Here is a 27,638-nt window from a genome sequence, read left to right on the forward strand (position 1 = left end):
GGAAGGGACAATTCAGGAAATAAGAGTTAAGACGACCGCATTTATTAATTGGCATAAGAAATTTAGTATGACTCCGGGTTTCTTCATTTTGTAATTCAGTGGCAATAACATTAATTGTAACCAAATTTAGGAGAATTGGGGGGGAGGTTGGAGGGACTGAATGACTACAACCTATCAAAAATGTATTTTTATCTAGCAATCAGTATCAATGCTATTTTTGAACGAGACATGTACAAGATAATGGAGATAAGATTTTCTTAGGGAAAGGTATGAAAAGTACTATCAAGTCTTCTGAGCAGATTCCTTTACTCCCAGTTGTATATAGTTCCCAGCACTTAAGGCTTTCATTAACACCATTTCTAAGGTCTTTGTCTCCTAAGCCCTTAGGTGCTTTAGATTCCTTTATCCCAATAGAGACCAGTTCACAGGGGCTAGAAGACCAGTCAAAAGTCAGCTACACTGACCTGAGTCTACAGAGAAATCTGTTTCATTCTCACTTATTCTCAATTATCAGAAATTAATGAAAAAAGTCAAATGAAACAAGCAGAAAGTCAATCCCAACCTAAAAGATGAGGGCTATTTTAGTATATGTAAATATTTTTATTTACTAGAGGCCCAGTGCATGAGATTTATGCATGGGTGGGTTCCCTAGGCCTGGCCAGCCATCATGGCCAATCAGGTTCCCCCTTCTCTCCCTTTCCCTTGCCACCCACGTCTACCGCCACCCACCCCCAGTCACCCATTCCATTCTGGGGGCCTGGCCCTGATTGGGCGATCCGGGCCTGCTGGCCAGGGGGAGGGAAAGGGAGGTTGGCTGGCAGGTCCCATTGGCAATCGAGCCTGCGGGCTGGGGGCAGCTTCTGCATTGAACGTCTGCACCCTGGTAGTGTGTGTCATAGTCACCAGTCATTCTGTCATAATGGTCACTTAGGCTTTTATATAGAGAGATATTTTATTGATTTCAGAGATGAAGGGAGAGAGGGAGATAGAGATATTTTATTGATTTCAGAGATGAAGGGAGAGAGGGAGATAGAAACAAAAATAATGAGAATCACCAAACAGCATGTCCCACCCTGGGGATTAAGCCTGCAACCCAGGCATATGCTCTCACCAGGAATCAAATCATGACCCCCTGGTTCAAAGAACAACGCTCAACCACTGAGCCCAGGCCAGCTGCGCTTAGTATCTTATTTACAATATGATGAAATATAATGGCTTTAAGTCTTGTGACACTGTTCTCTATCAATTAACTTTTTACCCAGATATTTTAGTGCTTACTACAGAAAACAAAGGAACAGAGTGTTTTCCCTAGAGGAACGTACTCTATTACAAATACTAAGGATTCACTTAGAACAGCAGGACTCAGAACTTGGGTGCATGAGCTATGTGACCTTGAGCAAGTTATTTAGCCTAGCTAAACCACAACATTCCACTCTGTAAAATGGGGGTAGTAATTCCCACCTTCGAGAGTAGCTGTACAGATTAAGTGTGATGATCTGTAAAATGCCTACCACAATATATAATACATAATATGCACTCACTGTTTAGTTACTGTCAATACAGAGGTAATTACTACTCTGGAATACCGTAAGCAGAATCTTAGGGAGAGGATCTGTCTTCCCTTCCTGATTCAAGTTTGGAACAAATGTTGCAAAGTACATAGCATTCAGTCCATATAACTTTCAAATAGCCACACAATACAGAAGCGACGATGGACAATGGTATGCACCCTTCTGATTTTAAATTACAGGGTTTTTTCCAAATATCAGAACCTTTTTCATTGCGTTTAGTATGTATTTGATGATACCAGCTTTAAAAGTAGGCCACCAACTTACACCACACACCAGAATAAACTCAGAATGGGTAAAAGACTTAAATATAAGTCGTGAAAATGTAAAAAAAAATCCTAAAAGAAAACATAGTCAGCAAAATTTCAGACATTTCTCATAGCAATATGTTTGCTAATACATCTCCAAGGGCAAGGGAAACAAAGGAGAAAATAAACAAATGGGACTATACCAAAATAAAAAGCTTCTGCACAGCAACAGAAACCATCAACAAAACGAACAGGGAGCCCACTGTGTGGGAGAACACATTTGCCAATGATACATCTGGTAAGGGGTTACAACCCAAAATATAGAATGAGCTCATACAACAACAAAAGGAACACAACCCAATTTTAAAAACGGGCTAAGGACCTAAAGAGCCACTCCTCCAAAGTGGACACACAGATGGCCAAGAGACATGAAAACATGCTCAAAGTCACTGATGATCTGAGAGATGCAAATTAAAACGACAACGAGGCATCACCTTACACCTGTCAGAACGGCTCCCTTCCACAAATCAACAAATGACAAGTACTGGTGAGGATGTGCAGAAAAGGGAACCCTCGTGCACTGCTGGTGGGAATGCAGACTGGTGCAGCCACTGTGGGAAACCGTATGGAGTTTCCTCAAAAAATTAAATATGGACCTGTCATTTGACCCAGTGATCCCACTTCTAGGAATATATCCTAAGAAACCCAAAACACCAACAGAAAGAATGTATGCACCCCTATGTTCATAGCAGCGCAATTTGCAATAGCTAAGATCTGGAAACAGCCCAGGTGTCCATCAGCAGATGAGCAGATAGCACAGCTGTGGGACATGGAATACTCTGCTGCTGTACAAAAGCAGGATCTCTTACCCTGTGAGACAGCACAGAGGGACCTACAGGAATCAGTCAGAGAAATACAAGTATCACATGGTCTCACTCCTATGTGGAATCTAAAGAACAAAGTAAACTGATAAACAAAATAGATCCAGAGACATAGCAACATGGAACAGACTGATGAATCTCAGAGGGCAGGAGGGGGTGGGTGAGTGGGTGGGAAGAGATTAACCAAAGAATTTATATACAAACTAGTACACGCAGAACCCATGGACACAAACAACAGTGTGGTGAAGGTCTGGGGTAGGAAGTGGGGTAGGCTAGTAGGGGTCCATGGGGGGAAAGGTAAGATAGCTGTAATACTTTGAATAATAAAGATAAATTAAAAAAAATAAAATAGAAAACAAACAAAACAAAAAACACACACAAAGGGAAAAAACACCAAAACAAAAACACCTGCAAACAAATCTCAGATCTTCCTCTTGTGAATTGCCCAGAGTGTAACAACCTCAAGTGCTAAACAGCCACCACCAAATATTGCTTCAAGGACGCCTCCTTTAACATTTAGTCAAAGCATGCTAGCCCTTTAAATCTCCTTAAGCTTATTTCCCTGAATGGTCAAATTGGCCTTAGGATAGTCTGAGTTCAGAGCAACCAAAAACAATGTGTCTTAGTTATACGGTGTCTTTTATGTTTTTTATATTTTAAAAAATATACTCTAAAAATTAATTTCAAAGAGGAAGGTAGAGGGAAGGAGATATAGAAACATCAGTGATGAGAGAGAGGTATTGATCGGCCGCCTTCTGCACACACCCCGCTGGGGATCGAGCCCACAACCCGGGCTTGTGCCCTGACCAGGAATCCATCAGGGACCTCCTGGTTCATAGGTCAACGCTCAGCCGCTAGCCACGCCGGCCAGGCTATATGACGCCTTTTAAATACAACCATTTTACAAAAATTAAATCTCTTAAAGCACTTGCATAAAACTCTCAGCTCAAATGTTAAAGGACTTCTTTCAGATTCAGGGGTCTTTATGCAATAAAACGGCTGAAACTCATCAGCTCATGGCATGAGGTACTCCAATCACAGTGGCTGCTCATTTCATTTATGGCAAATAAACAACTTTCTTACACTTACGATAAAATAGTTTGAATGCAGTAAAACCTCAACATAACGGACTAATTCGGGGGATGAGACGGGGGTGTCCGTTAAACCTGAGAGTGTGTCTTATAATGAAGTAGCTTTTCCCAATGCACATGTTAAAAAAAAAACTGACAAATTAGTTGACCTCTTTTTACCGCACGTTTGTGCAATGAAAATTAAGTATGAAAAGTTCCATTTCACAGACTTTTTTTTATGGATATGACTAGTCTTAAATTTAGGCAGAAAAGTCTAGTAAACGCGAGCACTCACCAGTCACCGCCGTCACGGGAGTGAGCAGAGCCCAGGCCCGCTGCGTGGCTGGCCGCACGTGGCAGCGCCAGCTGCACCTGTTACAGCGGCCGCAGAGAGGCCCGCACGTGGAACAGAACCAGTTACCGCTGGTTTGCGGTGTGATCACGTGCTAGTCATTAGCTGAACATCGTTTACAAGCGGCGATTCTTGGCTTTCTATAGGCCCGTGGTCGGCAAACCGCGGCTCGCGAGCCACACGCAGTTCTTTGCCCCCTTGAGTGTGGCTCTTTTCCACAAAATACCGCGGCCTGGGCTAGTCTATGTTGAAGATGTGGCGTTAGAAGAAGTTTAAGTTTAAAAAATGTGGCTCTCCAAAGGAATTTCAATCGTTGTCCTGTTGTTGATATTTGGCTCTGTGGACTAATGAGTTTTCGGACCGCTGCTATAGGCTATCGGTGTAGATATGGGATATTTATGTCGGCAACATTATGACAGTGTTTTTTTCCCCCAACATATATCCTATTTCCTAAAGTTTGTTAAGAAATAACAACAAGCACAGTGAATTAATAACAACAAGATAACCTGTTAATTTAATATAAGCAAATCTTGGTTAAAAGCATTTTAAAATGAATAGGGTGTTCATTTGCACATATGAATACAGACCGGAAATTTTGTCTGTTAAATCGAGGTCTGTGAAATCGAGTATTTACTGTATAAATTTAAAAGTTTATAGTGAGAAAGGCTTACAGACCACTACCTGGTAAATGTCTGGTGTATCTGAGGGACCCACATTATGTATCCACGATCGTAGACCAGCGCGAACTCTCTGCATACTGTACACCATCCAAACCCTTCTTACCTCTGCTACCTCATGAGTGTACAGAAATAGCTTTAGGAAAAAGAATGAGAGCAATGGGGAAGTTCCTGGAAAGAGGACTGTATAAGGAGTTTTTAAAAAATTGGTTCTTGTCTCTGTTCTGCTAATAAATAGTTCTGTGATTTTTTTTCCCTGTTTCATGGGTAATTATTATTTTAAAAATATATATATTATTGATTTCAGAGAGGAAGAGAGAAAGAGAGGTAGAAACATCAATGATGAGAGAAAAATCATTGATTGGCTGCCTCCTGCACACCCCCTACGGGGGTCAAGCCCACAGCATCAGGCATGTATTCTTGACTGGACTCAAGCCCACAGGTCAACGCTCTATCCACTGAGCCAAACCAGCTAGGCCACAGGTAATTATGAAAAGTGTGACTATGCATTTTTCTGCAGTCATTTCTTAGGAATTTGCTACGAGGAAGCATTTGTCACCCTTGTTCACCTTTCCTCCATTTGTTCCTTTGTGACACAGACCCTAAGAGGCTCCATACCATTTAGCCCAACTTTTAACTACAAACCTTCAGAAAAGTTTGAAAAATAGTACAATGCATATCCATGTGCCTAGATTCAACAGCTGTTAATATCCTGCCACATTTGCTCTCTCTTTATGCAAAACATTTTTTTTGACTGAACAATTTGAAAGTTCTTCATCCCTAACTACATTTTCTAAAAATGAAGACATTCTCCTGAAAACCCTAAAATCGCTATCAACTGATGATGTGAATGAGCATTCAATACATCATTTAATATAAGGTCCATATTCCCCAGATGTTCCCTGAAAACATCTGCTTTATTTATTTTTGGACTCAGAGTCCAATCAAGATTTACAACACTGCATTTGGTGGGTTGCGTTGCATTTGGTTCACGTGTTTTATCTGATCCAAATCTGTTCCTCCCCCTCCTTTTTCAAGTTTTTATGACAATTTATTTTTGAAGGGTTTACGCCAGCTGCTGTAGTCATGCTTCCCTTGTGCTCTTATATATAAACTGCAAGTCACTGGATGTGAATGCCAACGTGCTCGCCATTGACATTTTAAAGAGAAAATTAAGTAAATATTTTGGTTTGAGGTCCAAGTAGTCTCTAGACTTCAGCTGGCAGGATTTGGACACAGCTGGAGAAAGCTATTTCCCGCTGAGCCTTAAATTCCAAGTAGCTTCCTATCATCACCACTTTGAATGAATGGTTGTAAAATAAATGACGTACTTTTTATTTTATTTTATTTTCTTAAATACATTTTTATTGATTTCAGAGAGGAAGGGAGAGGGAGAGAGAGAGAGAAACATCAATGATGAGAGAATCATTAATGGGCTGCTGTATGCCTCACATTGGGGATCAAGCCCACAACCTCAGCATGAGCCCTGACTGGTAATCAAACTGTGACCTCTTGGTTCATAGATCCATGGTCAACCACTGAGCCACACCGGCCAGGCATAGTTTTTAGTTTAAAAATTAGTTTTTGTTTCCTTTTTGTTTCCCTGTAGTTTTTTTGAGAGCTAGCCTCTTAATCAGGTTTATATGTTGCCCTATTTTTCTCTAAACTCATTTACATTTTACCCATTTGGTTTCTTTATCTTGCCTACTTATTTTCAAACAGAGCAAGAATAACTGATCTTAGAAAATGGACAAAAACTAACTACACACAGTGCCAGGAATAAGAAAAACTGAGTATTTTTCACATATGCTTCTTTGCTTGGATAAGCCTTATTTGACACAAAGGTTGGTTGTTATTTTCTTAATATATATATATTTTTTATTTCAGAGAGGGAGAGGAAGAGAGAGGTAGAAGTATCAATGATGAGAGAGAATCATTGATTGGCTATCTCCTTCCCCCACCGTGCCTGGCAAGTCCTCTGACCATGGAATCAAACCGTGACCTCCTGGTTCATAGGTTGAAGTTCAACCACTGAGCCATGCCAGTCTGATGACACAAAATTTAGTTAAATGATGTATTTAGAGCCTCCAAAGTACACAGCCCTGTATCACATGGAGTCTGAGATCTTGAAGACAATTTTATAGTAGAACCCTGTTTAACTGAAAAATAGTATTTGCTAATTTAAAAGGTCTTTACGGTGTATTTTTAGAAATATTATTTGACTTGATCTTTATAACAACTCTAAGAGGTAGTTGAGGAAGGTGGTGAAAACTCTCTTTTTCAATTAATGGAATTGAGGCTCAAATAGGATCTCATGACTCTAAGGGAGAAAGTTGGAATATAAATCTGGCTGTGGATTGCATACCAAAGGTATACTGTAATTGCATTTGACTGAAATTACCTCCTCAGTTGTTTAGAGCAGTGGTCGCCAACCTTTCAGACCTCACGGATCACTAGTGGTCCGTAGACCACCAGTTGGTGAAAGCTGGTTTAGAGTCTTGTATATTTTGGCAAAACCAATATGTTTATCTTAGGAATATTACGCCCTTACTATTAATAACAGTTCTCTTCTGTAGGAGTCCTGCATTATTAAATACCAAACCCCCCTGACTTTTGGAGAATCTTTGTTACATAGAACAATGCATATCTGGGGACATTTGTTGCTCTAAAAAGCAACCACTCAACCTAAATTGTTCAAATACCATTAGGGCCGTCCACTGGTGTAGGCAGATATAAAAATGCCTCAACCCAATTTGTATGTCCTCCAATGAAGACCCAGTTGCATCATCTAGCTGGCATATCCTCTCCTGGTGCCTAATACTATTCACTGGTTTTGTTTTTGCTTTCTACCTAAAAGGTGACCACGATCATCAAAACCACAAAAGGAAGGTCTGGAGGAATCTCCTTCTGCTCCAACCTTGGGTTCTCCTATTTTGTTTATTTTGCTGATTATGAGAAATTGGTAGACTGGAAACATCACAATCGCCATTGGTTGTGAGTAAATGATATAATCTTAATTAGCGAGTTGTTCAATATGGACTCAAATTTCTACAAATAGTATAGTGTATGTACATATTTATATACATATACACACATATAGTTTATGCCTGTGATTGGCAAACTCATTAGTCAACAGAGCCAAATATCTACAGTACAACGATTGAAATTTCTTTTGAGAGCCAAACATTTTTAAATTTAAACAATATAGGTAGGTACATTGTTATTAACTTAATTAGGGTACTCCTAAGCTGCCCTTTGATAAAAACTTAAGGGACCAAAGAGTCACATGTAGCTCGTGAGCCACAGTTTGCCGACCACTGGATATGTACACACATATGTTTATTTTATTTTATTTTATTTTATTTTATTTTATTTTATTTTATTTTATTTTATTTTATTTTATTTTGTGTTTTTTACTCAAAAGTAGCCCATACTGAGTGGAAAGAATATAATTACTCTGAAAAGGAAAAGAACAGTCTAGCATTTATTAAGTTTCTTCCTGAATTTTCTTAAATTAAAAAAACAACAACACAAGAAAGGTTGCTTGTACTTAAACTGCCATTTTTTTGTTTTTAATTTTGTTAGCATGTATTTCATTGCATTTAGGAAGAAGAACAGAACGCATATATACATAAAACCAACACATGGGGGTGGCTGTTTACCTTCTGAGATGTTTCCACATGGTGAATCCTCATATTACTTGGCTTAGTCACGGCTCCTTCAACTAACAACTTCGCTTAATTTTCAATCTCTCTGCAAATCCATCTCTGCATCGCACAATTACGCCAGTTCTAGCAAATTTGGGACTGTATTTTAAGCAACCACCTTGCCTTAATGCCCATAGGCTCTCAACTTCTGAGTGTAGAGACCAAGCATTGCTTGTCTTTGTGCATCTAGCATAGGAAATGCCTAGAGCAGGTGCTCAACAAAGGTTTGCTGAGCAGAACTGGCCTCAATGACCTAATGGGAAAAGAGAAAAAAGGCAACTTTTTACTGAAGTGACTGCCCCAAATAGAAATTAATTCACCCTTACGTGGACTATGTATATACAATACATACATTTCCAAATGGAGACCAGTGCACCTACCTCTGTAGGGACAGTGTCTAACTGATCACTTGGTAGTAGGTCATGGCCCTCATCCCTAGACTCAATCCCATGTCTACTTTTGAACATCTTAAACCAAGTGCTCTCTCCTCTCATCATGTAACAAACAGGCCCATGGAGAGTTATTTGGGGGCAAAGCTATATAAAAAGATATATAAAATATTGACGCTAAGATTGTAAATGAAATGTTGTTCATCAAAGCTGTTCTGTGATTTGCTTCTGATGACGCTCTTTTAATTATGGACGGCAATTTCTCAGGCCTCTTTTACAACCCCAAATTCTCTCTCTTAACAAATAAAATACTTAGAACTATTTTGAGTTTTTAAAAAATTGATGGTTGTTTTGTATTTCACTAAGTGGTTTGTGTTTCTTCTAAATTTTATCCCCAAAGATTTGAACTGTTTTTTTTTTTGTTTTGTTTTGTTTTGTTTTGTTTTGTGGTTCACATTTCTTAAGAGCAGTTTAAATAGAAGTCTTAATAAAGATCACTAACCCTAGTCAGGTGGGACAAGAAGAGTTAATTTTCAAATTACAAAATTCATAATTTATGGCAATTGTAAATATTAGGCTTTTTTTTTTTATTAGGAGAGTTTTCATGGCTGTGTCGGAGCTTCCTAGTGATGCAGAATTGGTAAGACTTACGTGATATATAAATGTGTGACTTATTACACATCCTAATAGCAACCATGTTATTTAAAAAAAAATGTAAACAGCTTCTCCTTGCATCAGATGGTCACTTAGAAGAATCACTGCCTTCCAGGAACTGAATAGCATCCTTCTCCTTCAAGAAAATATTAAGTCCTGGTCCCATCCAAAAAGCACACAAAAAACCCTCAAGATAAACTTCTCATTAACCCCCGCCCGATCCCCCAAAAAATTTTATAAAAATACTGAAATAATATTCTCACACAAAAAAAGCAAAGTCTGATAGAGAGTAAGTATCAAGTACATGCACAAGAGCTTCCATTTCACCCGTATATGATTGGCTCTAGAGAAAGATACATGAGAAAACCACCAACTACATAACACAGTCTTTGGGGCACCTAATCAGGGGGAGGGGTGGGGAGGAAATAAATAGTTCATAGGGCAAGTCCTCTGTCCCATAGTCCAATCAGGGAGATCCCACGGTGCCACTAAGGCAGTAAACGTCCACATATCTTTTCAGGTAACTTCCTGAGGGTTGGACTGTTCTTCCGAGTTTCTCATCTTGCTCCTTCCAAATGCCAACGTGATTGCCTTCGGTGTCTTCAGCCTGAAGTCAGCCATCCTGCAATACAAAGCAGAACCTGTTGCATGGCTGCGTCTCAATGGACAAAATAAGAGTGCTCCTAGAGTGCTGTTTATCTGAAGGACCATCCCGAGTGATCAGAGTCTGTACTCTCAAGATGTAGAGAGAATTAAGAGATCCTGTATCCACCCAGCACATGAAATCGTAAAGGCGTCCACACAGAGGCTCCCATCCAATAAGGAAGCTTGCCAATAAGGACACTTCTCCCTACAGGGTCCTCTACAAAGCACTGGTCCCTGCAATATTCCTTGTGGAGGTTTCCCTGTTATTTTATCTATCTATCTATCTATCTATCTATCTATCTATCTATCTACCTGTCCATCTATCTATCTATTTATCTATTATCCTCACCCAAGGAAATTTTTTCCATTGATTTTTTTCCTGAGAGAGAGAGAGAGAGAGAGAGAGAGAGAGAGAGAGAGAGAGAGAAGGAGGAAGGGGAGAGAGAAACAATATGAGACACATCAGTTGGTTTTTGCATGTACACGTCCCAACTGGGGCCAGGGATAGAGCCTGAAACCAAGTTATGTGGCCTTGCCAGAATCAAACCCATGACTTTTCAGTCTGAGAGCTGATGCTCTAACCACTGAGAAAAACTGGCCAGGGCAAGGTTTCCTTTTTAGAAATTCGTAATATATGTCAGCATAAGAATACTGAGAAAAATTATAGGGGAAAAAGATCTATATCTATACTGATATTTATAGGTGTATATATAGATAATCGTATTTAACTTTGTTTAGTCCACCATTTCCTAGCCTTTCTATGTTTAATTATTTTAAGTTAGCAGAAGATTATAAAAAACAAAGAAGCATTATAAAGAAAATATGTATATTCTTACTGCCAAGAGAGTAACCTTGACTTTTTCTTGCCATCCAAGGGCCTAATGATCATTGGTGGAATGGTATCTACCACCACAGAAAATGTTCACACCCTTATATTTCAAAATGAATGCAAGTCCTAGAACTCCATGGAAGGAAAAACACACATCATAAATCCAACTACTTTCTTTGTCTGTTTAACATTTTTACCAATCGGACTCATAAATATCATCTGAACCTAAATAATAAATGTGTAGATCATTCCTTCTAAAGCCATTCATTGGTCTTGCTTGACAGAAAAACTCTTATATTTGAAAACTCCTACATATTTAACTCTTGGTGCAATTTTGTTATATTTTTTCCTGTTTGCCTTTTCCCTAAACAAGGGTAAATATCTTCTTATTTGCTGCTGATTTGGGTGAGGATTAAGATTGTACACCAATACATTTTACATAAGAACATACTAACTTCTTCAATTAGCACAAATAAAATTGAGTACTAGTGGTCAGTGAACCATCTCTATGATTTATCAGATCAGAAAATTGAAAGGGTAAGGGAACACATGAACATAAAGGTCCAATATTTAAAGAATCAAATCAAGATCTTTGTTTCTATCTCCTTATAGAGATTGAATATTAGGAAACCTTACCCATGTATGGTAAGTGGCTGTTCTACACTCAACCCAGAGCAAGGATTAAGAAACTATGATGGTGCTAGCCAATGGAAGTGACCTCATGGGATAGTGAAACAAACACAGGTGCTCATCTGAATTCAAAGATGGTCCATGAGCGCTCTGGTTGGGCATCCTATTACTCTACCAAAGAAGCTCTTTTTCTGAGATTTCAGTAACAGCCACATTGCTCATGGCAATAGCCTCTGCAGGCTGAAGTGGTACTTCGGGTAACGAGGACAATTTCAAGCACCATCCAAAAAAATCTAACACTGACTCCTCGCTACTTTTTGGATTGCAGACCTTCTTAAGAAACTCTGCCCCAAAATGAGCATAGACGCATTATAATTTTACATAAAATATAATGCACTTTCATGAATTCCCCAGAGCCTTTTTTTAAACCCTAAGATCCCTTGCCCTATGATATCTTCCTCTATCACCAAATCATGAATTTTTTTCCTACCCACCCTTATATTCCAAGCTTGAACTATGTCAGACCATTAAAAGAAATACTAGATAGGACTGAAATATTTGCCAAGATGATTAGTAAGGGGAACATTAAAAATAAAGTTGAATACTGGCTGGTGTGACTCAGTTGCTTTAGCATCGTCCCATACACTGAGAGGTTGCTGGTTCCATACTTGGTCCCAGCAAATGCCCAGGTTTTAGGCTCTATCCCCAGCACGGGGCCTGTAGGAGGCAGCCAATCTATGTTTTTCTCTCTTCTCTTTTCCTTTCCCTTCCTCTCTAAAATCAATAAAAATGTATTAAAAATAAAAATAAATAAAGTTGGTATTGCAAATATACAAAGACAGAAAGTAAATTAGTTGGTTACCTAAGGCTGGGCTAGGCGGGAAGATGAGAAATGACCTCTAATGGGCACAGGGTTTTTTTTTTTGTTTGTTTGTTTGTTTGTTTGTTTTAATGATATAGTAAATGTTCTAAAATTGGAATGTAGAGATGGTTGTGAAACATTGTGAATATACTTAAAACCACTGAATTATATACTTCAAATAGGCAAATTTTATAGCATGTAAATTATATGTCCATGAAGCTATTTTTTTTTAAAGTTGGTGTTATTAGAGCCCTGGACAGTGTGGCTCAGTTGTTTGGGCATCATCCCATGCACTGAAAGGTTGCCTGTTCGATTCCTGGTCAGAGAATATGCTTGGGGTTCAGGCTTGATCCCTGGTGGGGAGTTTGCAGGAGGCAGCTGACCAATCTCACATCAATGTTTCTCTCTCTTTTGCGCGTGCAGTCTCTCTCTCTCTCTCTCTCTCTCTCTCTCTCTCTCTCTCTCTCTCTCTCCCAATAAAAAATATTAAAACAAAGTTGTGTTATTAGAAAGGAAAAAAAATGGCTCAGCAGGAACTTACAATAAACTTCATCTGACCGAAGCTATGTGTGGCCTCCTTATTGTCTTCAGTGACGAAGGAACTAGAGGAATTTTAATTGAAGGTCATTGGAGTTTGTCTCATCCTGAGAGACTATGTGCTTAGATCTGAGGAGTGTGGAATGTGGAGGACCACCCATAAGAATAAAGAGGACTGGCTTGATCCAATAGGATCTCTGCCTAACCCAATATTCAGTTTATGAGACGGATTCAATAGGCAGACAATGGCTGCCCTCCATGACATTGCTTTGAAGGTTAGGAATACGACACCAATTTCCCCAAATCCTTTTTCTTAATACACTATGAATTGTTGACCAATAAATTTATCTAAGTCCATCTTGAACCAATTTATATTTTCAGCTTGTTCTAACAAGTTCCATATGCTTCCCAATTTGCTTTGGATGATTTGAGTGTAATTTTTGCGTGGAAATCAAGCCCACAGCCCAAGCATGTATCCTTGACTGGAATCGAACCTGGGACCCTTCAATCCACAGTCTAATGCTCTATCTACTGAGCCAAACCAGCCAGGTCAAATCCTCCTTTTAAAACAGGGGTAAGAGTTTCCAACTCTCCTTTATCTACCAGTCTTTCACTTCTACTGTCTCCTGATTCTAACTGGAAGATGAAGCTGATTAGTGTAGCACACTGGTATAATGAATACACACACCAGTCATGGGTCCCTGGGACATCATCTCAGTACATAGACATGGCCACCTTCACTAAGTTTTAGGACTCAGCCAGTTCAGTTTTATATGTGACAAAACTGAGGTCCAAAGAGAAGAAACTATTTTGCCCAGGGTCACATAACCAGCCAGTGGGAAAACCAAAAAGTGACATGTCTTTTCCTTTTCTTTCCTTTTTTTTTTCTTTCTTTTTTTTTTCTCTTTTCTTTTCTTAATAGATTCTTCACAGAGAGGAAAGGAGAGGGATAGAGAGTTAGAAACCAATCAGCTGCCACCCGCACCGCCCCCCCCATTGGGGAACCCAAGTTTCCTTTGCCCACAACCAAGATACATGCCCTTGACCGGAACTGAACCTGGGACCTTTCAGTTCTATCCACTGAGCCAAACCGGTCAGGGCAAAAGTGAAATGTCTTGATTCCCAACCATTCCGCTTTTGAAACTACCAGACTGTCTCCTGAACTCACTGTACCACTCATCTCAGCCCTGCCAGCTTCTCTTCTGATTTATTTGTGGTTTGACCCAGCACTGACCTCACCATCCTGTCTGGTTTCAACCATGTCTGCTTCATCCTGGTCAAGTTCAAACTCGGTGCCCCGGTCAACCACATCCACGCCAGCCTGTACCCTGGGCTTCTCATTTTCCCACTTGGCAAAGCCTTTGTCCTTCGCTCCTTTGTCATGAAACTTGGATTTCATCTTGGGGAAGGTGTGGGACCCTGAGTCTCCCCAGCCGGCCTCTGACCACACAGGCTCAGTCTGGGTGGCCTGGCTGGTGGTGGCCCGCTGCAGCCTCACAGAGATCTTGCGAGAAGAGCCTGTAACCAGCGTGATGGCTCTGCTGTCCAGGTCTTGGTGTCCGGCAGCGACGTCAGGAAACTCGAACACCTCATCCTGCACTGGAAGGGGGAAAATTATCGTGATTGCTTGGCACCTGATTGCTTCGTAGCAAACCATCCAAGTTGGTGCAAACAATTGGAGTCTGACAGGTCAGGTCCCAGAGCAACGGGCCAGAGGCAGAATGAAATTGGCTTCAGGTGAGTTGCACGTTAGACCTGAAAGCAGAGAGGAGTGAGGGCAACGCAAGGCTGTGGCCGCTGCTGCTCACCCTGAAGAATGCCTCGGTGTTTATAATGACTCAGACCGGGTTTAGACCCAGAACCCAACCGAGGTCCAGGTGAGGGAAGGGGAGCAGAGAGGAATGGGGGGAGTAAAGAGAGTAGAGGACATTACCTGGGGGCAAGGAGGGGCTTCCAGGCAGCGACCCTTGACCACTGCCCAAGGACGGGGCCCGGGCAAATCTCCTGCAGGCCAGAACCAGGAGGTCTTTGCACTGCTTGTGACAATTGGCTCCGCAGTCTGAAAAATCCCGAAGCATCACAGGTGGTTAGTGAGAACCAAGTGACTCTGGAGCTGACTGGGCTTCCAGGGTTGAACGCAAGCTGTTCACCCTCCTTCCCCATCCTGGATTCTGTGTTGATGCTCAGAGCCTGACTCAGGCCCACGGGGTATGTCTAGGGGCTGGAAAAGGGCCAATGGGACTCTTGCCAGCCTGGAATTCCTATAGTTCTCTTACATTTGTTCAGCTTCTTTTCCTACACAGATCACTGAGGTGCTGGAAGCCAACAAGCAGGGGCTAGGTTGGACGAGGAGTTCCCTTTGCCCCAAACTAAGTCACATGAGTCTGAGGTTCTTTCCCAGGCCCTGGATTTCCCACAGAGAGGCAGAAGGGGGGCCAGAAGTAGAGTCTGGGAAATTTCCCATTAGAATGCTTTACTTAAAAAAAAAAAAAAAAAAAAAAAAAAAGTAGAATATTAATTGCTACTTGGTGTAGAAATTTTTCTTCTACATTTCCCTTAGATTCACTGAGCAGATAGGATAATTTTAAAGAGTATATTTCTTACCATCAGAGGACCTAATGATTTCCAATACCTATTTCCCCCCAAATGGTCTTATTTCAAATGGACTTGTAATGAATGACATCACAGAAAGATCAAGTCTTAATGACGTGTCCAGTCTATTTTAGTTTTTTTTTTTCACTCTCTGTGCCTTTAAGAGAAAATGTCATATGTACAAAGATGATGCAAGAGTTTAACTGATATTCATCTTCATAAAAGTGTGTGTGTGTGTGTGTGTGTGTCTGTCTTTTAAGGTACAAGGGACAGAAGCAGGATAAAACAGTAAGATATTGGAGTGTCTTTGCTGCTTGAAAGTAAAAATCCAAGTTAGACTAAGACACTGATACAAAGATCTAAAGGGAAGAATTTTGAGCATTAAACTGTGGCTCCCACTGAGATTCAGGAAAGCGTTCTGTTCATGCAAAATGAGGGCCCAACACTGAAAGATGACTACGGAAAAAAGGCATTGCAAGGGATCATGAGTGATCTGAAAGCATCCTGTGATCAAGATGTCTCTTTCTGTTGTTTTGTGGTAGGCAGTTAGACAGACATGAGCAGAGCAAGGGCCATGGGCCAGGTACAGCAGCCACCAGGGTGGAAAGCCCTGGGTGCCTAGCAAAGGGCAATTATAGGATGGGACCTCGTGCCCAGGGTGGCCTTTCCTCCCCTAGCACATTGAAGGTCATGTGATTTGGATCCCCTGACCTTTCCTCCCTAGAGATAACATCCTGGCTTCAGTTGCATTTCAGCTCAGTCCAGAAAAGCAGCAAAATCAGACCAGTGACGCCAAGGCTGACCTCAGGACCAGCTGTATTAAAAAAAAAGAACCCTTTGCCCTGGTGACAACCAATCAATCAAAGGAGAACCTGATTTTGAAAGGACATATCTGGAAAGCTGCTGAATATTTTACAAGATCTTACCCTGGGACCTCCCCTAAAATCTCCACCCTTAAAACCCTTAGGATGAATGACCCAGCTTACTCGACCTTCTGGGGGCCCTGCTGAGGCTTCCCCTCCTTCCTCTTATCCCTTCCCCTCCTCTTAGTTACTTTTATCTTCCTTACTCTAAGCTCCCAGGGCCCTTCCTTTGTCTCTACAATTTGTTTCCTAAACCTATTTCTTCTATGAATTACTTCTCCTACCTCTGTGATTTTCCAAATCAGTGTCCTCTTATAGTTGGAGTCTTGGCTCTGAATTCTTTCCTAGCCAGAACTTAAGTACTGAGGTTGCTGAACCCAAGTCCAGTCCAACCCCACCAGTCTATCACTTGGTGCTGTTCGGTTTTATTACAATATTTTTTATATTTTATTATATTTTTCAAGAGCCAACAGTTTTATTATATTTTTCAAGAGCATGATCAGATTCTTCAAAGAACCAGTACAAAAAGCCTGCATAAAAGATTCAGCAACTTCTTAAATCAAATATCAATCATGCATAATACTCACAGGTTACAAGCAGCAAACACAGTCCTAAATGCCTAGTAATCTGCACGTGTATTTCAGTCATCACATATGTATTTATTCAGTTTTTCTATATTTTAATTAAATGAGGGAGCTATATGAATGAATTCATTGAAAGAGACAAAAGTACATTTCAAGGTTTCTCTTCTCATCAACATCTGTGATTTTCTAGGGAAAGGAAGAGCTGTGTGAGAGTGGAAAGCAATGCATATGTATTGATTATGTGTGCATTTTCCTCCTGAAGGGTAAGTTCTTATAATGCAGCATTTCAGCAGGCCTGTCCCACTTCAGAATTCCCCCCTTATTTGATGTGTGCTGATAATTATGAGCTTGATATTTTAGATGTGGGGGCTAGATGTATGCGGGCTGATAGAAGTGTGTGCTTCCTCTTCTACCAAACTTCTAAAACCCAGTCTGGGCTCCCCAAACTTCAGGGAGTCCTTTCCTCAGTTGCCAGTGGCCCCAAAGACTCAACTTCTCCATGCCAAGAGCTTTTGTGGTTTCATCAGACAAATGTGATTCTTGTCCCAAATGTCACATGTAAAAAAAAGGTTAACACAGTAACATGGATTTACCTTTGCATTTGTATCCTTGCTTGATAATGCCCCAGAGCTGAAATAAAAGACAAAAGGATGTCAGGGAATCTGAAGAAAAATCTGGAACAAAAACAAGCCCCTGAAGAAGGAAGTCCTGGGAAGCGTGATGACTAGTGGAGCACAAACAGGATGTAGCTGCCCCTGACACCCTTCCTGTCAGATAGAAGAGCCCTCCCCCAGCCTGCTCCAGCTGGGCTAATAACAGGAATTCGGCTTCCCTTTTCTGTCTGGGAGCCAAATGGGAGCAGAAATGGGAAACTGACGTTGGTGCGTTTATTGGACTTTAGCACCTGCGCTCTCAGCAACACATTCACGGGGGAGACTTTCTGTTTTCATTTTCTGCATGCTGCTCTAGGTGCCCACTGAAGGGAATTAACATGTTAAGCGCCCAGCTTGTTTTGTCTCCGGACGGAAAGCATACTGCCAGCCACTGGTGACCTAAGCAGTGCACATCCCCCTGAAGTATTTATGTTTTGCCAGGTTACCTTCTGGGTAACATTAGTACTTTGAGAGAACTCAGAAAAGGAAAGGACCTAGTATTTATTCGTGCATTCATTCTCTGCATGTGCTCAGTGTTTGGCCTGAGCCAGAGCGGAGGGAGGAAGGATGCAGAAAAGGCTCGGATTCTGCCAACCACACAGGAAGTGAGATGTAGGAGCGTTTTGCCCAGGCAGTTCCGGGGCATCATCCTGGTGGTGTCACCCTGGAAACTATGAAGAAGGGGCTTCCCCATGTTCCTTCCTGTGCCTGTCACAGCATTTGCACGTGGGTACCAGGGACCCCAGGAACATACAGTGCGGATGGATGGAATGGGCTGAGCTTAGGTGGAGAAGCTCACTCCGAACCTTTTAATGGTTTGGTTAGGTGACTGATATCTACTTAATAGAATAATGTTGAAAGCAGCCGAGCTGGCGGCCTGCTGGGGCTGATGGAGATGTCCTTCACAGCGCACTGCAGGGGAGCAATGCCCAGAGTGTAGGCATTATGGCCCTCTGCTGAGAATAAGTAGCGCCAATGTGAAGTGATGCAGAGCATTATAAAGGCTGCTCCGTACCCTCCTCCTGACAAGAAAATCCTCCTGTGGAGAATGATGATTCCTTTGAGCCTTCAAGTTATTTGGTTCTTCAGCTTACATTATTAAGAGCAAATGACTCCTGGGGCAGGGCAACTTGTTACCTTGGGGACAAGAAAGATTATTAAGACAACTGACTAAGCCCAGCCAGTGTGGCTCAGTGGTTGAACATGACATATGAACCAGGAGGTCACAGCTCGATGTTCGATTCCCGGTCAGGGCACATGCTAGGGTTGCAGGCCCAATCCCCAGTCGGGGGTGTGCAGCTGATCAGTGATTCTCTCTCATCATTGATGTTTCTACCTCTCTCTCCCTCTCCCTTCCTCTCTGAAATCAATTAAAATATCCATATCCATATCCATATCCATATCCATATCCATATCCTTATACATATACACATATATGACAACTGCCTGGAAGCAAGAACTCAGGTGCCTAGGGTAACTGGACTAGGATGGGAGGAGGCAATACAGCAAAAGCAAGTGGGTGGTCAGGGCAGAGACATCATGTCAGAGCCATAAGGACCATCAAGATAATCTCGTTTATTCCTTTTTTATAATAGATAAGTGTGATGATCCAGGAAATTAAATAAGTTGCAAGGTTCCATGTCTGGGAAGCTTCGTAGTGATAAGAAATTGTTACCTCATTGAGTCCTTGGAAACAGCAATAACAATAATAATAGCGAAAGTGTATTGGAGTCTTGCTATGGGAGAAGCACTGTTTTAAGCTCTTTCTGTGTATTAGCTCATCTGATGCTCACCATCTCCCTGTGGTGTAGGAAATAATAATTTCCTCATTTTTCCAGATGAGACTGAGCTACAGAGTGGTGAGTTCAGTTGGCAAGGCCTCATAGCTAGAAAGCAGGGAAAGAACAATGTGTCACTTGGAAGAAAGACAGGAAGCCACCGCTCCTGGGTGCCCTGTGTGGGGAGCAAAAGCCGCAAGAAAGGATACGTGTTCGGAAGCATCCTGCTATCCGGATATGACACATGATTAGCAGAGCTGCAGGAACTGCTGAAAGAGGGACAGTCAAGCCCGAGTCCTCTCAGGAGGGGAAGTCAGGGTGTTGCTTGCCTCCTTACTTAGCAACTAGGAGACAACACTGGGCAGGAAGAGGCTCTGGGACAAGGAGAAGGTGGCCTCAAGCAGCTGAGTGTGGAGGAGTACTTCCCACGGTCCTTTGATTGGAGACCTCAGGCTGCTGTAACATTTGGGGGACTGATTGTGATGTAAGGAGCACTGGCCTGGGGGTCAGGGGACCTGGAGCTGAGTCACAGACGTGCTGCTAAGGTTCCATGTGACCTTAGGGAAGTCACTTAACTTCTCCAGACCCTGCAATAAGGGAATTAGCAAAACTCTTTCAGTTCTGGAATTCTAATTTTAAAATAAGTGTATTTTAAGCATTGTCTGTTTATCTCTCTTACCCTTAAAATAGAATGTATTTCAAAAGCAGGTGGTCTAGTCACTGGCAAATGGTTCCTTACTTTCCCCTACAAAGCCTTTCAATGATATATCTAGAGTTCTATTTATTTTAAATATGTTTATATTGATTTGAGAGAGAAAAGAAGGAAAAGGGAGAAGCATCAATATGAAAGAAAAAACATCAACTGGCTGCCTCCTGTACATTCCCTACTGGAATCGAGCCCAAAACTCTGGCATGTACCCTGACTGGGAATCAAACCAGCGACCTTTTGGAACATAGGCCAACGCTCATCCAACTGAGTCACACCAGCCAGGGCGAGAGTTATAGTTATAAATCCCTTTGAAACCGATGGGCTTTTAAAAAATGTTTGTGAGTAAAGATCAAGTCAAATTGTAGCAATGATTAAATACATTTGAAAAAATAAAATAGGGATATTAAAATTTTAATAATTTCATTAAGTTCCAAAAGTATCAAGGGACACTGAAATATATAAAATATATATTTTCTTTGAGCTATGTGACACACAACATGACAGGTAAGCATTAACCCCCTTTACAGAGAGGAAAACTAAGAGATGGCCAATAACTTGGTCAAGAACAAAGAGTTAATATAAGGGGCAGAGGTGAGATTCAAAGCCAGGATTCCTGACTCTAAGTGCAGAGCTTTCTACCTCATCACAGCTGCATCAAGAACCTAGCGCCAGCAACTCTGCTCTGATGAGTTGGGGAGAGGGGTGTAGATGCACCCCAGAAATATTGCCGTGCTGTTTCTACAGAACTGGTGACAGTCCTTTTCATAGAGAGACATCTAGAAGGACTGGAGAGCAGAGATAAGCTCCTGAGATTTGATAAGGGCCTTCCAACTCTCACAACTCACCAAAAGACAGACATCTCAACCTGACTTCAGGCTGTGCTGTGCCATGGCCTAACAGGTTCGCTGAGCCCCACTCTGCAATTGAGAGCTACACATGGCCTCCTCCCACGTCAGTACCTTTGAGGTTTACATCCATGCAAAAATTCCCACCAGAAGAGAGAAACACAAAAAAGAAATAAATCTGTTATGATCAGATTTCTTTTATGATCAAGTGGTCAGGTAATGCAATTACAGTGGTGAAGTTCACAGAAACTCTCTTTCCCTGGGGGTGGGCCGAGAGAGCTTGTTAGGCTGGACTTGCCCTTGACCACATCAGCTGCTGTGACCAATTGGGGCCATCTTTGAGGTAACCACTGCCTGTTATATATCCACTGTTAGTGTGGTATAAGCTTAAACACAAAATCCTGTCTTTGGGGCCTCTCAAAGCTAGTTCTTCAAGAATGGGATGGGCCGAAACCGGTTTGGCTCAGTGGTAGAGCGTCGGTCTGCAGACTGAAAGGTCCCAGGTTCGATTCCGGTCAAGGGCATGTACATTGCTGCGGGCACATCCCCAGTAGGGGGTGTGCAAGAGGCAGCTGGTCGATGTTTCTCTCTCATCGATGTTTCTAGCTCTCTATCTCTCTCCCTTCTTCTCTATAAAAAATCAATAAAATATATTTAAAAAAAAAAAAGAATGGGATGGGATGGGGAAAATGTAATTTGGAAGTAGCATATACTATCAGCTGTGAATTCAATATGGATCAACAGTGGGACTGGACGGCTGAATGAAGCTAACATAACTGAGCCAGGAACAATAATTGTATTCTCTTGGCTGCTGGGCCTCTCTTACGTAGAGTGCCACATTTTCCATCTTATTATAACTTGGGTATCAACTAGAAGATGAAGTCTTTGTTTAATGCCAGGACCAAAGGTGACCTTAGTTGCCAAATGTGGAGGAGAAATGTAATCTTCATTTGCTGCAGTGGTGCAGCTGGAGCACAGGATTCAGGTCAGAATTCCTGCCTTTGAGTCTCGGCTCTGGTGACCATCAGCTGTGCAATCCTAGGAAACCCGGGCTATCCTCTCTGGACCTCCTACCTTCACAGGCAAATAGAGAGAGTCAAATGCCCATGTCACAGCTAGTAATGAGGATTAATTACACTAATGTCTAGGGAAGTATTTCAAGTTCTGGGTAAATGTTATATCCTTCCTCTCTCCAAAAAGGTCTTTTTCCTTTTTGAGTTATAAATTACTGAGCCATGCCATGATGGATTTCTAGTGACTGACACCATATGAAATAAGAACTGGGAGGAACTGGCTAAGATGAATACCCTCCTTAATTGCACTACTTATGAGCATTAGTGATGAATGCCAGGGCTCACTGGGTGGAACGTTTGCCTGGCAGGGATTCAGTAGGAGAAATTGCTCACTCGAGTTAACAGGCTCACCAGTTTTCCCTATCTTGGCTAACCCTGTATCCCTAGAAAGAACATAACTAAACCTGCAGGTCTTGCTTTTTTTGTTTGTTTTTATTTCATTTTTAATTTCAGGGAGCCACCATGTTTAACTTCTGATCCAAGGCAGTCAATGGATCCTGTTTAGTGAACCTTCTCACAATGCGGCACAAATAACCACAGACAAAAGGAACCAATGGGAGACAGACTTACAAATCCTGCACAATGTTCGCAGAAGGTCGGCTTGAGATAGGTCATCTCCTGAAAATTATGGATAAATCCTGGTCCCATTTTACAGTGTAGTTGGGACTTTGCTCTCAGGAAGTAAGCCATCATTTCATCTTTACTAATTAGGCCATCCCTGTGAAGAGAATCAAAGAAGGGAGGGATCTTTGAATACCATATTGCGAAGTGGTTGTCACACTTTAATCATTTACTCCCCCAAACCTTTGTGGCTGAAAGCAGGTGAGGAAGGTTCACTTCTCTGTTACATCTGGAAGGGGAGAGGGCCTCTCATAGATTTGAAGTGCTGAAGGCCTTCTTAGTAAGCAGAGTGTGTGTGTGTGTGTGTGTGTGTGTGTGTGTGTGTGTGTGTGCGTGTCCTGTGCACCATAGCACAGAAAGTGTCCTTTATTACTAAACTAGAGGCTCGGTGCACAAAATTTGTGCACTGGGGGAGGGTGTGTGTGTGTGTGTGTGTGTGTCCCCTCAGCCCAGCCTGCACCCTCTCCAATCTGGGACCCCTTGGGGGATGTCTGATCGGGCCTAAACCAGCAGTCAGACATCCCTCTCACAATCTGGAACTGATGGCTCCCAACCGCTCTCCTGCCTGCCTGCCTACCTGATTGCCCCTAACTGCTTCTGGCTGCCAGCCTGATCATCCCCTAACCACTCCCCTCCCAGCCTGATCACTCTCTAGCCACTTCCCTGCCAGCCTAAATGATGCCTAGATGCTCCCTTGCAAGCCCAACTGCCCATAACTGCCCTCCCCTACTAGCCTGGTCATACCTAACTGCCTCCCCTGCAGGCCCAATCGCCCCCAAGTGCCCTCCCCTGGAGGCCCGATTGCCCCCAACTGCCCTCCCCTGCTGGCCTGATTGCCCAAAACTTCCCTCCCTTGCTGGCCATCTAGTGGCAGCTATGTTGTGATTACATGGGGGTGGCCATCTTATGATGACATGGGCATGGACATCTTGTGGCCACATGGGGGTGGCCATCTTGTGACCACATGGGAGTGTCCATCTTGCGCAAGGGCATGACAGTCAATTTGCATATCACCTCTTTATTATATAGAATAGGAGATTCCAGAAGGACATCTCCTTTCTAGCCCTTGCCTTGCAACACAGTTGTGCAAGAATCAGACTGCAAGAGGAAGGCAGAAAACTGATCATTGGACCCACCATTCTCATATTTACTCAGTATGATGCCATCCAGGCCACTGCCATTGGTAACCCTCTCTTGGAATCATCCTCTCTCAGAGGAAGTCTTGCTCCCCCCTCCCCCCTTTAGCCTCCTCAGGTTCTGCTCCCTCTGTTTACAGATATGCTCAGGACTGCCTAAAAATGTCTTTCCTCAGTCCTGATTCCATCGACTATACTTGTCTTTTCTCTCTTTCTTCTCTAATTCCAAAAGTTTTCAAAAAGAGTATTCATTAGACATTTTTTTCCATTCATTCTGTTACTCCTTACTCCATATGATCAGGTTTCTAACCTTACCATTCTATTGTAACGGTCACGATGACATACTCAAGTAGCTTTTTCTCATTCATTGAGCTTGTTCACCTGCTGGTGGCATGTGAACAGGGATGCCTGTGTTCCCCTCCTTTTTCATGGCTCTTCTGCAGGACCCACTTCTTCCTTTTAGCTTCTCTAAAATGTGGGGAGAGGAGTCTCTGAAATCACATTCCTCGTGCCCCATCTTGGCTCTTACGCCTGGGAGTCTAACTTATACTACTGGGCTGAAGACGTCACACTCTACATCTCCAGCCTTGACTGTTCCCCTGAATCTTAGTGCTACATCTTCAGCAACCTGCTAGAATCTCTTCCTAGATGGTCCATTTTCCTCTCAAAATCAACATATTGTATTTGACTGTTTAACCAAAGAAATCATGTAAGCTATGAATACTTCAAACCTTCATTTTTGGTGGGGAACAAAAGTTGTATATCTGCTGCAAAGTCTCAGTTCCATCTAAAGTATTAGCAGAGAAAAATAAATAAAGACTGGGAAATGATTTTAAGTTTATATCCTATGCATGTGCTACTCATAGAAACAAAGGGAAGAAGTGGGCAGCTTGTGGGCAACTTAACTTTTATTTTATAAAGGAAGTTTTTGTTTTTAATAATTTAATTCATTTAAAGTATTATTTGTTCTAGATATATAATAAAGATGAATTAAGTTTTTAAGACATTTACGATAAAGTACCAAGGCTTTCCTTGGTATGTTGAATTACATACAGCTTTAATTTTTAAAATTTTCTTACACCAACAAAAATATCAGAGGAATTTAATATGACATAATGTGGACATATCACCAATATAAAATCCAGCATTTCATTATGGATCATTTTTAAGCTATGAATTAATCTCAAACAATTAAAAATTAATCAAATTATTAATGCTATGCTTTCTTGGCAATTATTTTTTAATCATTTTTCCAATAAGCTGGGTTTTAGCCTCCACACTCATTTAATTTTTCAAGAATTATTTAAATAAGAAAAATTATTTATTTATTTATTTATTTATTTATTTATTTATTTATTTATTTTAATCAAGACAACCTTTGAGCCGGAAAGGGAAAAAATGGTTGGGTGTACTCTTGGCTATCTGCAGCCATAACCTGCTCTCATGAAAACTAGAAGTAATCAAAAAGTTAAAAAAAAATTTTTTTAAATCTTACTTTCTTGGTGAGTTTGAAGATTGCCTGCAGGTTCACTGATGTTAAGAACTGCACCAGGCTATCCCTAACCCTATTTCTCCTCTACTTTTTTTAATGGAGGTTTCAGGGTTGATGAACTAGCTACACAGTAGAAATAATGTGGGAAATGGAGAGCTGGGCTAACTTGCAAGTGGGCGCTTGTACTCAGCACTGACGATGTGAACTGTCCTGCGATTCCATCCAACCAGTCATGTTCATGGTCACCAGGAGAAAATTCAGTGAAAAGTTAGACTCAGCAATGCACGAGGATGGAAGTTGTCAAGATGTAAACGAACGATTTCCTTGTTCTCTTTTGATAATAATTTTCTGCTTCAGGGAAGTTGCATTAAAATATAGCAAAATTAAGACTTACTGATCTTTGTCCAGCACACAGAAGGAATCCAAGAAGGGAAAATTGGCAGCTATACTTTCAAAGTCCTCTTGGGAGATGTACCCATCATGGTCATGGTCGTAGTTTCTAAACACAGACTACAAAGGAAAGACAAATATTTATTGAATGACCACTTTCAAGACAGGCTCTGAACTTCTTATTGGGAAAGCAATGATAACTAGCATATTATTTTTTCCACCAAGGAGCTTAGAATCTCATGGGAGATTAAAAAAAAAAAAACAGCACCAAGGGCCTTTATGGTATAACAAGATAAGTACAATGCTAATGATAAAAGCAGTGCTATGGGGTGGGAGAGATGGCCTTAAAAAGTTTCCTGGAGAAAATAAGTCTAAATGGAGACCTCAGGGTTGAATAGGAGTGAAGTTTGGTGAATTCACAAATACCAATACTAAGACAATAGAAAATAAAGCTATAAAATGTGAAACTTTTCAAAATGTAAAGTATGCTTTGAACGCAACTCCAATCAAAGTCCCAGTGGAATCATTTTAAGTGAACAAATTAATTCTGAGGTTCAAACAGCAGAAGTGGAGGCATTGAGAACAGTGGAGGATGAGAGAAGTAATGAGGCTGCCGCTATCTGGGTTCTGTGGTCCCCGCAGATGGTCAGTGAAGCCACAGAAACCTCCCTGGTACAGAGCAGGAGCTGCTACAGCCCAGGCTGAGACAAGGTCTGGAACAGAGGCTGGCAGTGATGAGTCAGTCCCAGAGCTGGAGGAACAAGATCCCACACAAGCCCAACTGGTGGCAGCAGCTGAAATCCATGAAGGGCCAGCCAGCAAAGCAAAACAGAGGCTAAGTGAAAAGAAGTCATGGAAGGCTGTGCCCAAAGGGGGTCTTTGAGAGATTACAGGGGCTCCTAGGGTCACTATCTGGAAATCTAAGAATATCCTCTTTGTCATCAAGTATCCAGATGTCTATAAGAGCTCAGCTCCAGAGATCTACCCAGTTTTGGGGAAACCAAGATCAAGGGTTTATCTCGGCAAGGACAGCTGGAAGCTGCTGAGAAATTCAGAGTTCCAGATGAAACTGTCTCAAACATTTAATGAAACAGACTCTAACTGTAGAAGAGGAGAGCAAAGAGGAAGAGGTTGATGAAATAGGTGTGGAATTTGAGGGCACAGAATTGGTCACGTCACACCAAATGTTTTCATTTTTCCTACACTGGCGTCGATACTCCTCTTTCTTCTTTCTTTCTTTTTTCCTTTTAAAATATTTTTATTGATTTCAGAGAGGAAGGAAGAGGGCAGAGAGAAATAGAAACATCAATGATGAAAGAGAATCATTGATTGGCTGCCTCCTGAAGGCCCCCTATTGGGGATCAAGCCGTAACCCAGGCATGTGTCCTTGACCAGAACCAAACCCGGGACCCTTCAGTCCACAGGCTGACACTCTGTCCACTGAACCAAACCGGTTAGGCTGCTACTCCTCTTTCTGTGTGGATAACTCTGACAGAGCCCTGCCCTTCATTAAGTGATGTTTCTTTCCTAGATGGCATTGTGCTGCTGTGTCCCAGATGCCTACAGCAAGAGCAGCTATCCAACATACAGGATCTTTCCCTATGCTCAGGTAGCCAGTGTATAGGGGCATGTTATTGTGACCCATGTGGGTTTGGAATGAGTAGATGATCCCAAACAGCCTCTCAAGTTGCAGGGAGGTGACAGAAGTGTCAAGCGCTGGAGAAAGAAAGGAACTGAAAGTAGCTGTGAGTATTTGGGCACGTGAGAACAGTCTGACAAGGAGGAGAAAGGGGACTTTTCTTGGAGACTCTGTCCCAAGAGGCTGATGTCAGGTTGAGCTAAGTGTCTGCTAA

General features: G+C 41.8%; 1 protein-coding gene and 1 pseudogene across 9 annotated transcripts in view; one reads left to right on the forward strand and one right to left on the reverse strand.

Moving 5' to 3' along the window:
• Positions 1–8,134: 8,134 nt before the first annotated feature.
• RASGRP3 (RAS guanyl releasing protein 3) overlaps positions 8,135–27,638 on the reverse strand; it is a 97,615-nt gene continuing 78,111 nt past the window's right edge. For all 8 annotated transcript variants that reach the window (XM_084899993.1, XM_084899989.1, XM_084899990.1 and 5 more), the window contains 6 exons: positions 25,790–25,905; positions 22,717–22,864; positions 17,682–17,718; positions 14,983–15,108; positions 14,284–14,648; positions 8,135–10,168 (listed from right to left, as the gene is read on the reverse strand). In XM_084899993.1, the coding sequence (XP_084756119.1) occupies positions 10,160–10,168; positions 14,284–14,648; positions 14,983–15,108; positions 17,682–17,718; positions 22,717–22,864; positions 25,790–25,905 (801 nt within the window). In that variant the 3' untranslated portion in view covers positions 8,135–10,159. The remainder of the gene's footprint in view (positions 10,169–14,283; positions 14,649–14,982; positions 15,109–17,681; positions 17,719–22,716; positions 22,865–25,789; positions 25,906–27,638) is intronic.
• LOC311631103 (nascent polypeptide-associated complex subunit alpha-like) lies at positions 26,428–27,409 on the forward strand (annotated as a pseudogene). Its single transcript has 2 exons — positions 26,428–26,954; positions 27,317–27,409. The product of its transcript is annotated as a nascent polypeptide-associated complex subunit alpha-like (transcript).

The sequence above is a fragment of the Pipistrellus hanaki genome (genome assembly GCF_964339955.1).
Source record: "Pipistrellus hanaki genome assembly, chromosome: 12".
Classification (NCBI taxonomy): Eukaryota; Metazoa; Chordata; class Mammalia; order Chiroptera; family Vespertilionidae; genus Pipistrellus; species Pipistrellus hanaki.